General features: G+C 53.5%; 1 protein-coding gene across 1 annotated transcript in view; it reads right to left on the reverse strand.

The window, feature by feature from the left end:
• DCTD (dCMP deaminase) overlaps positions 1-12,373 on the reverse strand; it is a 20,340-nt gene extending 7,967 nt beyond the window's left edge. Inside the window, exons 1-3 of the mRNA XM_004682414.2 lie at positions 12,281-12,373; positions 10,970-11,084; positions 9,906-10,041 (exon numbers count right to left, since the gene is read on the reverse strand). Coding sequence (XP_004682471.1) covers positions 9,906-10,041; positions 10,970-11,077 — 244 coding nt within the window. The 5' untranslated portion in view covers positions 11,078-11,084; positions 12,281-12,373. The remainder of the gene's footprint in view (positions 1-9,905; positions 10,042-10,969; positions 11,085-12,280) is intronic.
• Between the last annotated feature and the right edge of the window lie 42 nt (positions 12,374-12,415).

Genomic DNA, 12,415 nt, shown 5'->3' on the forward strand with positions numbered 1-12,415 from the left:
AGATGGGCCATCTGCTCTGCTGAGCTGGCAGGAGTCAGCTCCAGGGACAGCCTCACCCCACCGCAACCCCGACACTCCCTCCGGCCTCGGTCTCCGGATGTGCCAGCGCCCTGGCCTGGGCTGTGGGCTTCTCCCCTGCGGGAAGCTCTCAGCCTCACCCCAGCACTTTTGGCTCTGTCTCTGTGGATCATTTTCTTTCTTGCTTCCTGGGCATTTCCAGAAAGTTCAATCTTACTCTTGATGTTTCTCTCTTGTAGTCATTCACTTCAAGAATTCATCTATTCATAGGTTTTTTTTTTAAAGATGTACTTTTGCATACAGAACTGGGGTACAGGCCAGAGGTGCAGGGGCAGTGACAGGCTTCACCAGAGTGGGGAGCAAGCAGATGAGGACGACTGATGAAATGCACTGCTGAGGGGAGCAGCGGGCGGGTCAGGAGAGGTCTGCCGCCGCCCTGGGGGTCACCTCCGGGGCAGGCGGGGATCGAACTCAGGCTGAAGTGGCTTTAGCTTCCTAGTGCTGTGCTGTAACCCGCTGCGCCACCAGGGAGGGCCCTATCCATAGACTTTACAGCCCTGACGTTTATATTTCTAACCCCAACTTCTCATCAAGCCTTTTCCTTACAGGGTCTGTAACACATCACACTGTAGGAAACACACCTGACAATAAACTAAAGAAGAAGCTGGGTTTTTCTGCATGCCACCATTTTTGGTGTTGCTTAGAAACACCAGCAGGGCTGCTACAAATACCCCTGGGTGCGTAAACCAATGAGGGGGCGGCCATGCCAGTGACCTTGAGACAGCACAGCTTTAATATTCACGTAGAAGAAGGAGCAAATCACGTCTGGGAAGCCTTCCCAAGACGGCTAAATTATACTAAGCAAATAAACAAGTAAGAAATCTGAAGACTTATCCAACAATTTACCTAGAATTATTCATCTCTGCCTAAGCAATAAGCAACCACAGCAAACAAGTCTCCGAACATTACAAGGATAATTGATAAGCACCACGAGTGAAGCAAACCCTTTATTTACTCGCGACGTTAAGAGGGAAGGAACCAGATGCTGAAGACACCAGATTGACGCTTATCAAGTTCTTGATTGCCAGGAGAGTCTCTGTTTCAGGTAACGGTAAGACAATTCATAGGCTTCAGTCTTTCTTTTCCCTTGTCTATTACTAACTGTCAGCACTCAGAGCTGCACAGCCTTGGAGCACTGAGAAGAGCCTGTATAATTAGGAAAATGTAGTTTTCAAATTCTCCCTTACCAGGGCTTGATTAATCCTCGCTGTCTCCTGCAGGCGGGCTCCAGAAGCCTGACAAATGAACAGGATGCGTTCCCTCCTTGCTGAGACTGAAGAGACCCCCCATTTTGTATGTTTCACTTTCATCTCGTTTGCTGATACAGTATTTTTGACGGCAGTACTGACGTTACAAAATCGCTCTAAAAGCAAAACCTCTCGGTGATGCCCCACAGACGGTTCTGGCTGCCCACCGCCCTGAGCCCGCCCCCGCGCGCTGGCAGGGCCTGCTGGCAAATGTCGGGGCCTGAAGAAGCGCAGCCGGGAAGTTCCTCTCCCGGTTAAAAGGGGCTCTCCCGACTGTCTTAAATGCCTCCTGTTCAGTGGTGGAGAATTTAACCTGAAGAAAATGCCTTCGCAGGCCTGCGGGGTGTTCCATCAAGTCTCACCTGAAAAGGGGGGCACCTGGCCTGCCTGACTGCAAGGCTGGGGGCCACCACATCACAGCAGGGACCCCACAGCACACGGACCGGGCGGGTCAGGCCCGAGAGCCCGGCCTCTGCTCCGTGCCTTCTGGAACAAAAAGGTGGGAGCCCACCCGCTCGTCTCTCTACTGCGCTTCCCCCTGCCAGGAACAACGGACACAGAACGGGGTGAGCCAGTTTAAGGTCGACCTGTGCGCGTCTTTAATTGCTCAGTGTTCATCTTTAGGAGATAGTCCACTTCTGTTCGGATGACCAAGCTTCTGGTCAGAACCTGTGAACGCAGGGCTGAAGGTCTTCACTTCTGAGGTCAGGCCTACAGGTCACCCACAGACTTACAGTCCCCATCCCAATGCCCTCAGCACGGACACTCCTCTCCCTGCACCCCGAGACACCCGAGGACGCCCCTGCGGATGCCAGGCACAGGCTGGCTCCTCGCCACTGAGGGAACTGTTTCTGCTTCTGGAGCGAAGCGGGATTCCAACTAGTAATTTCTCGATTACTGAAAGCTGTCCAGGCAGGCCTCACAGGTCACTGCCAGCCCCCAAGGGACCTGTCCTCCAAGCCCGTCACTTAACAGAGTAGCCTCTGAGTTAACTCCCCAAACCTACCACCACACCCACACCTCCCCAACCCCAAAGCACACATTTCTAGAAAGGGGCCCCAGACAAAGCGCCTCCTGGGAGAAAGTCCCCTATCCACAAAGCCAGCTGGGTTTCTCCAGAGTTTGGGGGGGGGGGGGGCAGAAACACTTAAAACCGCCAACTGAACCACTTCTCAGAGGCGAGCAGCCCGGTCAACCACATCCCTGTGGTCCTCACCGCTGCTCCTCACTCCTCAGCCCTGGGCCCCCCAAGCCTGCTTCAGCTTTACAGCTTCTCAGAGCTCGCCCACAGCCCCGGCCCAGGCAGGGCGGCACCCCTTCATTCTGAGGAAGCGAAGAGCTAGCTGGTTAAGGAGCTGCAAGGGCTGGTTCTAAGATCGCGGGCTGAGGCTGGTGCTGGGGGCGCAGAGAGCTGGCAGGCAGGGGGTGCTGGCCACCGAGCTCGCAGCAGAGGCCGGTGACCCCAGGAGGCATAGAGGCACCAGAGGCAGCTGGCGGCTTCACACCTCTGGGTGGCGGAGTGGAGCGCTGAGGCAGAGGGGGGCAGTGGGAAAGCAACAGAATGGGGGGGGGGGTGTCTGTGAGGGGCCGTACGGTCACCCTGCCCCAACACACCAGGCCCTCCCGCGGGCCCCTCTGCTGGCAGGAGTCTCCCTTTCCAGGAACCTGAGCTTGCTCATCTCCGTCCGGGGTCAGCGGCTATTCCTCAGTCGCTTGGACACAAGAGCCCACTGTGAGCAACGTGCTGGGCTGCAGCGGGAGGGGGCTGGCGGCCGGGAGCGGGAGCCACAGGCCGGAGCGGGGCGAAGGAAGGTCTGAGGCCCCACAGACGGGCCAGGACGCGTCCGAGGGCTGCGGACACCGGCGTGGGGCCCGGAAATGGGCGCAGCCCTGGAGTGGACGCCAGAAATGCGGGGTCAACGCGCGGTCTGCCGCTAGCAGGGTGTGAGCCCAGGGGTGTCCGCAGTAAGGGCACGTGGCAGGCCAAGGATTTTCAGAACAAAGGGGGTCTGATCAGTAAGTTGAGGGGCACTCAACTAGAACCGGAGCGACGACACCCTCCGGGGCCGTGTCCTGGGGCTACAACGAAGAGCACAGGGAAGCAAGAGGGACGCTCTGGGGACCAGCGGGACGGCCCAGTGCAGCCTCGTGGCCAAACGTCCGAGCGGAGCTGGTTGCTGAAGCAGGTGGTCTTGTCTTACTTCTGCGGAATTGGAACTGCTGCGAGGGGAAGACCCCCCGCCCCGCCATCGGACAGATGGCGAGCTGGGCCCAGGGAGGAGCTGGAACTCACGTGCCGAAGGGGAACTGACCGCGAGGACCACCGCGTCCCCCCTGCACCTAAACGCAAAATGAACGGCATCGGGACAAAGTCCTTTAATCGCAGAATTAAAAAATTCATGCTCGTTATCATACTCCATGGCTGCAACGTGCAGCGGCATCTATCATTTGTGAGAAACGGCGGCACGCGGATCCTCCTCCAAGTGGCCAGCGCGACCCCTTCGGACACGCGGACTCCGCGCTCACATCCCAGCTCCCTCGCTGTCACCAATACCCGCCTCTAGCACAGCTCTCCCGACACCAGACATGCGTGCTACAGAAATGGCCGCACAGGGACCGATTTCAAAAGCACTTCAGATGTCCCTCCAGTCTCCAGAGCTCAGGCGCGCCCCTGTATGGGGGACAGGCTGCCTCAACGCCCCGACCCCAACCTCTTTCCCACCACCCTCCCTGTGTGTGTGTGTGTGGGGGAGCCTACCCCTGGGGCGGCCACCTCCTGCTTGTTGGAGTTCCTCTCTGGTGTGTATGCCCCTCTTCCAGCAGGAGCAGACCTGAATCACTGGCAGGGAGGGCGGGGTGAAGCCTGTTATCCGCTATTAATTTATCTGCATGCACAAAAGCATTTTCTCCCTGGGTCATGGCCCCCAACAGCTTTTTATAGCTCTGCAGCTGAGTCAGGATGCTCTTAAAACTCCCCAGGCAGAGAAATGGCATGGGAACCTAGTGTGAACGAAGCTGCATTCATCTCTTCCTTAGGATTCCAGAGCTGGAGGGGTCCTCAGAGCTCATTTTGGTTCATAAAGGTACTGAGAAATGATGTCCAGAATGGCTCTCTCAGCCAGCCCCGCCAATGGGCTCCCACGCACACGGGAGCAGCCTGCCCACGCGGGCCAGGCCTCCTCCACGTGGCTCCGGCCACGGTTGGGTTGGGCGATGTGGCGGCCTCTTGGCTGATCTGTGTATTTAAGACATGTAAATGCCCCTCAAATGCAAAACAAAACTTCTAAGAAGCAAAAGTCGGAAGTGATTTGGACACGCCACAGACATTCGCACACACCTCAGCAGCCAGGTCTTCCTGCGTATCCCTGGGGTGTCGGTGATGTGCGCGCATCCTGCTTTAAAGGCCACATTAACAAAGCCGATGAAAGAGATTCTTTATGGGGGGAGCATCCTCAAGAAAAGACTCTCAGTAATTCAGAGCCACTTCAGAGCTCAGACAGCAGCAACTTAACCGCCAGAGAGCAGTACAGGCCAGGAGGACTGCCATGGGTGCTCCCGGGAAGCCCGGGAATGGCAGGAGTCACCCTTCTCCTGGGAATACTCATTTGAACTCAACATCATTTCTGTGCTTGCATACTTAACATGATCTAAAATAGGCTGAGTATTTCTCAACAAACTTCTTTTTTTGAGACATGGTCAAAGATAACCCTTACGACTTCTGGTCTCAACTTGGGAACCGCTGACCTTGAATAATATGGAGTCTTATTACAAACGGCCATAAGGTAAACTGACTTTACAAAACAGAGACAAGTATGTGGATTTGGCGGGGAGGCCTGGCCCTGTAGGTGAGCATGTCCCCCGTATCTGATCTTCAAACAGAGAGCTGGTTGCTGCCAGGTATCCTTCAGAGATAACCACAGTGAAATAATACTCTAGCTCCTCAAAAGTAACTAACCATGAATCCAGGCATTAAAACGCATAGATAAAAATGCAGCAAGGGAAGGAAAAACATTATTCTTGCTGAAGCTTATTCATGAACAACTGTGTCTGAAAGTGAAAAATGCTTCTACCAACACCGTTAATTTTGGGCAAGGGGTAGCCCGCGACAGCAGCTGGCGTTTCCCTAAACACAATGGGCTTGAGCTTGTCCTCTCAATTCATAAAAATAACGCTATTTAATCTCCTTCCTGTAATCTTGCTCAAAGGTTCTCCAGCGAGCACACTGGCTATTTTGGACAGAAGTCCCTAATTAGGCCCATTGTTGGCCATGAGGATGGCATGGCCAGCGAGTCACGAAGGGTGGGAGGCTCTAGCAGAAATTATAATTCTGCAGGAAAAGAAACAACCGGTCATCAAATCCACGATGTGTCTAACAAACCAGAGGGCGTTCAATGGCAACTGGCTGAAGGAACAAACTCGATCTTAATTACAAAGACGCAAGTTGTATGAAGTCACAGCTTAAGGAGGATCAGCCTCGGACTTCTTGATAAATTAGTTTCTCAAGCCTAACCTTTGGGATGGCAAAGACATACATCACATGTGTGGCAGTCAGGAAAATGTCAGTGCTGGGGGGGGCAAGGTAAATGGCTAAGTAATCAGGGAGATGACATCTCTGCATGCTTAACAATATGCTAAATCAGAAAACTACAGATTCCATTTAAATATAAAACTCAGAGAAGCACCGCCACACACTGGCACAGCTGTGGAACGTGGTCGCCTTCATTAATTCCAGCATTTTCCTTCTCTGCATCACACCCGTTCAAGGGTCTTCCCACGGAGACGTGGACTGACTCAGGAAGGGATGGCCCAGCATTTCAGCCTGTGGCCCCTGGGGGTCATGCTGTGCTCTTGGCCCCCTGAAGTCACACGATGCAGCCTGCACAGTGATCCCAGCTCCTTGAGTCACTGGCTGGAAGAGCAGCCACCACGAAGCAAATTCTCACACGAGGCCCTTGGGCAGCTGGACAGTGAGGAGGAAAGTCCAGCCAGCAGTGAGCCGAGAGGGCACCACCAGCGACGTGCCCGGGCACAAAGACGTCAATGCTATTTGAACTCCCTGGTGGATAAAACTTGTCATCAAAATTGGTTCCGAACACCCACAGGAAGAGGGATGTCTGAATCACCGAGCAGATTTCACCTCTGTTTTGTGAAATTGATATTTTGATTAAATGGGTTTCATGCTAATGAATTTCACAAAAAGGAAGGAACTAAGAATGTCAGCTGAAGGCTTCACTGGAGGTGAGCAACCCCCCTCCATAAAAATAAGACTCTTCCCAAGTTTTTTACATGGTAAATGAGATAAATCGGCTGCTTCCCGGTTTTTTAATTGTCATTCATGTAAAAAGATGTCACTGTAGTAATGCTGACTGACATCCTACTATCGTTTGGATTATTCAGGAAAAGGCTGAAACTAAAAGCAGTTTCTTTGGCAGGGGGAATTTTCACTTTCCGTACTAATCCATTATAATCAAATAATTTCGTGAAGTTTTGATCCTAAGGCTGGAAGAACAAAAACACCCTTTAAAGGGGGCTCTCCAGAGACACAGCCAGGAAAAGCGCCATCTTCCTCTCAGATTGCAAGTACTCTCTGTTCCCTTCCTTTCCACAAAGTGTCAATCTTGACTAATGACTTCCAAACTCAGAGAATTAACAAGGAGAACTAAGCTGGTTATTTACTGGTAAACTCCAGCTTACCCCAGCCCCAGGCTCCCCTTTGGAGAATGTTAACGCAAACCTAGCACACGGGTCCCACCCAGACCCCCCCCAAAGCCAGCCCTCCTGCACCCTTAACTTCTGGGCTAGTGCTGCATCTCAGCCTCAGTTTACTCCACTTCGGAATGGGAAGGGTCCACTGGGTTGTGGTCTAACACACTTTAAAAAGCTGGAGCATACACTGCTGGTGGGAGTGCAAACTGGTACAACCACTATAGAAAACTGTTTGGAGGCTCCTCAAACTGCTAAACATGGAGCTTCCCTACAACCCAGCAATCCCACACCTAGGGATCTACCCAAAAGACACAAAAACACTGATTCAAAAGGACACCTGCACCCCCATTTTATGGCTGCTCTATTTATAATAGGGAAGATGTGGAATCAACCCAAATACCCAAAAGTAGATGACTAGATTAAAAAGATGTGTTACAGACACACAATGGAATATTATTCAGCAACCAAAAAAGATAAACTCCTGCCTTTTGCAGTAACATGAATGGAACTGGAAGGGATCATGCTTAGTGAAATAAGCCAGAAAGAAAAAGAATAATACCAGATGGTTTCACTCATAGCAGGAGTGTAAGGGGCCATGGAGAAAAAAAGAAAAACAACGAACAACCATACAACAGAGACATGTTACAGGGTGGAGTAGGGAATGGGATCAAAAAAGGGGTGGAAAAGGTGCACGGGACTATGGTGATATTGGTGAATTGGTGATGATGAACCCACAGGGAGTACATCAAAGATGGAAAAAGGCACAAAATGAAGGATGATATAAAAATAAAATTAAATAAATAAAAATTTTTAAAAGCTGGTGCCCTGGCCCCCATGAGAGCAGAGGGCAGGAAAGACCACAGACCTCGGCCACTTGTGGATGTCACTCACCAACGTCACCCATTGCTGGTAGCTTTTATGGCACCATGAGTTCTGTTACTTGAAAGATACTAGTTCAACCTGCATTATACAAGTGTTCTGAAAATTTTTTTGATGTTTAAAAGGTCCCTGTAGAGTCGAAAGAATTAAGAATCCATGGTCTAAAATTCTAGACAATTTCCAGCACTCCCTTATAGGGACTAAAACATAATCTATCCTGATCTGGCAACTTAGTCACCATGATGGCCGGCAAGGTAAGAAAGGGTTAATCCTACCTGATTCCAGCTATCATCCCTTATTCTTTGGGTTCATTTCTTAAGTCTTAAAACAGGAAGGAAAAAAAAAAAAAAAAAGAACCTGCATTTCAATCAACTACCACCAAATATTGCTGTGACATCCCAGGCAGCCAACATTCATTTCTGTGAGGCCCAGAACCCCCCGACGAGGCAAGACTAAGTGCAGAGTTTAGAGCCGGTCGTTGCTATTTAGACGGAAAGCCCATCTTACATGTATTATGACGGTAGTAATCCTAAATGCCTTTTAAAAACCATTTAATACCTTCTACGACTTTTATGGTACATCAAATTATGAGCTTACTCTCGTGGAAGAAGACTGTCTACATTCTAACACAGCTACATGTAAAATGAATAATTGATAAGGGAGGGCAGAGCGCTTTGAAGACCTACAGTTATCACACAGATAGTAAAAAACCACACAGCCAGCCAGCACCCGGAAACTCAGCAGCGACTCGGTAAAAAAAGCCCTCCAGTGGAGCCGGACAGAGAGGCCTGTGTGGCTTTTTAAAATCTCCTCCTGGAAAGAAGATGCCAGAAGGATCCCTCCATGGTGGCGACAGCGTGTCAAGCAAACAAAGGAAGCCAGTCAGAGACTCCCCAAGAGTGGAGAATTGCAAACTGCTGGGAAGCCTGGGGCCTCCAGGTGAGGTCACAAACCTGCCTGGGGCCCAGGGGATGGAAGGCAGCCCCTTCCCTGGAGAGGGGCCCCCTAGGCTCACTGGCATCATTTTGCAACCCCCGAGGGCAACAGGCCGACACCCCAATTCCCCCAGCAGCCACTGTCCTGACTGGGGTCCTGCTCCTGAGTTGTTTCCACAGAGATCTCTAACTCCTCCTTAGTAAAAATATCTAACTTAGGCAAAAGGTAGCCTTGGCATTCTTCTGGAGAAGAACCCAGCGAGCAAAGTACAGGGCCGAGCAAAGCCTCGGTGAAGCCTTGCGCCCGGTCTCCCGGAGGGTCCAGCTTCCCCGTCTGGATGGTGTCCCTCTTCCTCACTTCCAACACAGTCCAGCTGTCCATTTGCAGACAGAAGCACAGCCTGAGGTGGCAAACCAGCGCAGCACCGCCCAATTGCTCCCTGGTGGCCTTGCCGCAGATTCTCCAGGAGTAAAAGTGCTGAGCTGAGCCCCTGCGGCTCAGGGGGGCAACATCACGAGACACCCCCTCCCTGACTTAAGAGCGAACCAGAAGGTGCCGCTCCACACTCAGGCTCTGGGCAGCCCCTGGCCCAGCCACGCCAGGGCCTCAGGGAGGGCCTCCCGCAGCACCCCACCTGCACCACCCCTCTCCTGAGGTCCAGCTCAGGGCTTCCTGCTTCCCGGGGTGAGCTGGGGCCAGTCCCCACTGGATGGACCCCTCTCATCAGGGCAGCGCGCCAGGACCAGCTCGGCAGCTCTCGCTCCCAGGAGCCAAGAAGCAGTCCGCACTCTGCTCAGCCACCACCCACTGGTCCTGCCCTCTACCTACGCCAGCCACACCCACTACCTGCAGGTGCACGGACCAGCCTGCCCACCTCGGGCAGCAGAGGCCCAGCGCTCAGAGCTGCCATCCACTTGCTGGCTTTGGAACTTACATGACGGGACACAGGGCTGCTCCCCCCCCCGCCCCCAGTCTCTGATAACTGAACAGAGATGCTGTCTGACTCCCACGCCCACCCAGGCCCGGCCACCAAGCAGAAGGGGTCACACAAGGCCCTACCGTAAGGGTACTTGGTGTCCAGCTTGCGCTCGGCCGTCCTGCTCCACGGCAGCAGGTCATCACTGCACCCATTGGGCATCCCGTTGTACCCGATCCCCACAATCTTGTTTTCGGGGTTCACGATGCAGGCTCCGACCTGGGGGAGATGCACGAGGGCTCAGTGGTAAGCAGCTGTGGAGAGCTGCACGGATTGCGGAGGATGAGGGGGCCACAGCTTCTGGAGGTGCGACTGTAACAGGGGTCCCCAGGAAAGGGAAGTTCCGGTTCCCTCCCCCACCCAGAAGGAGGGTGGAGCTGAGCAGGGAGAGCGAGGAGTCTGGAGAAGGAAGCAGGACAGAGCCAGGAGCCCTGAGGAAGCCACATGGGGCAGGTGAAGAAACCAGGCCTGTTTCTTGGTCCTGGGCTGGTTGAAACAGACGTGGGGGAGAGACCGTGGGGAGGTGACCTCAGCAGCATTTATCTTGATTTTGATTGTGCTCTTCTCCTCCCAGACTTGTCTGGCCATTCCTTACCCTTTTCAGTGGGTCCCGGCCAGAGGTGCTTCAGGCTGTTGGGGGCTTTCAGGCCTTGCTTTGGGCCACCCCTTTAGGCTGGACTTTTACCACCAAGGGATGGGTATCTTTGGGTGTTTGATTTAGAAACTATATTCTTTGTCTTTTTTGTATTGCACACTCGTGGAATGTATTAAAGTTCCTTTCCATGAAAGCTGTTATGTCTTGTCTTGATGCGGCAAATGGTCAGAGCCTATTTAGAGCAGGCAGGTTTGGGGGTTCGGTGGTGCCCCTCTCTCCCTGCCCTGTAACACTAAGAGCTCTGTCTGCTCGCTCACCTCCTGTGGCAAGTCCCCCCAGCCAATGAAAGTGTACCTCAGCCCCTGGGGGTGTGAGGAGAGGCACAAGAGGCAGTATGTGGGCGATATCACTACTCCCAGGAACTCAGAAGCAGGCAGGAGTGAGCCAGCTCTGCCTGACAGGGCTCTGTGAGTCTCCTGTTTCATCCTCTGCTCACCTGGGGGTGACTCCCGGTCTCGAGTGCCCAAACGGTCACTCCTAAAACTTCCTTACCTGGGAATTTGGATCTTTGCTTCTCTGGGCCGATAAGAAAGCCACAGCCATGAAATACTCGGGCCATTCCAAATAGTCATCACGCTTCTGGCAGGAAACGTCACTCATTCTGGGTCTGGGAGGAAACAACAAGCAGCCCTTGAAAGCATTTCTGAAAATCTGTTTTCCCCTGAGACCCAACTGCATTTAAATTACGCATCTGCACATGTGGGCTGCTGGCAGTCACAGCTCTCAGACATCCCAGCAGGGGGACCCCAGGCCACCTCCGGTCTTAAGAAACAAATCATGTTACTATTTCCGAAGTTTGGGTCTGGCGGGTCTAACATCACATTCCCAAACAGTAATCCTTTTGCAGCTCTCACGGGATGACTTGAGTTACTACAAAAGCCTGCGCTACAAACTGTTCTCATCCAACACCCCTCTCTCTCCTTTATGAAATGAAGCCAGCACCAGAGGGAAGGGGGAAAGAACACTTACTGACCATCTACTACTGTTAAAGGTCCCACACCAGCGCCAATCTCCACTCACTCTTAGGGAGCGCGGGAGTAACCCCCCCACCTTGCAGGGACCCAGAGAACTAAACGCATTTGAAATCGCGCAGGATTACCACCCACTAGCTGACTCCATGGAAAACATTTCTCTGGACCTGCCCAACTCTGAGGGTCACCAGAGAATTTGACCCCTCCCTTTCCCCTTAGCTTCTCCAGATGGGGCAGAAGTTGTCGACGGAGTGCTGAATCCCATGAGGGCAAACTCTCAAAGTGTCCAGAGCAATTACTAAGGAGGTTTGTTTGGCAGCGGGCTTTCCTCCCGGCAGGCCTGCACCAGCTGGGTCTCCAGGCCACGAGGCCTGGGAGCCTCCAATCTGAAGGGGAGGAGGTGAACTTCCCAGGGGGAGACACAAGGACAAAGCAGGGCGGCAGGGGCTGGGTAGAGGTCACTGGGCCGTCTGGAGAAAGCCTAGACATTTGGGCTCAAGTGCGAATTTCCTCAACGGCGCGCTCTCCACCTGGACGGTCAGTTCTGCGGCAAATAAAGGTGGGAGAGGCATTCTAGCTCGCAGGGAGTAAATCGGAGCTGGGAACCGGGCCCACCCACTGACGAAGCGGCCCAGACTGGGGGACAGGAGGTGGAGCCGGCCAACCCTCCCAGTGCGAAGCGCTGTCGGGTGAGGTCCCCGCTTCAGGGTTCGCATCCACAACCGCGGCCGAGTGGCAGGTCAGCGCCCCGGACGAGGGAGGACGAGCCACCAGGGGGAGGGGATGTGCAGCGAGAGGCAGCGGCGATGTGTGGCTCGGCCGCGCGCTTTACCTGGTCGGTGTGACCACCGGGTCCCCGGAGCAGAGCGGCAGAAACTGGAGGGAACTGAGACTCCGAGCCCACGAGTCCGGGAGATCCGCCTCCTCGCTGCCCGGGCCGAGCCCAGGCCCCGCCCGGCCCCCGCGA

This window comes from Condylura cristata, unplaced genomic scaffold (assembly GCF_000260355.1).
Source record: "Condylura cristata isolate star-nosed mole 26May11 unplaced genomic scaffold, ConCri1.0 scaffold00014, whole genome shotgun sequence".
NCBI classification, from domain to species: Eukaryota; Metazoa; Chordata; class Mammalia; order Eulipotyphla; family Talpidae; genus Condylura; species Condylura cristata.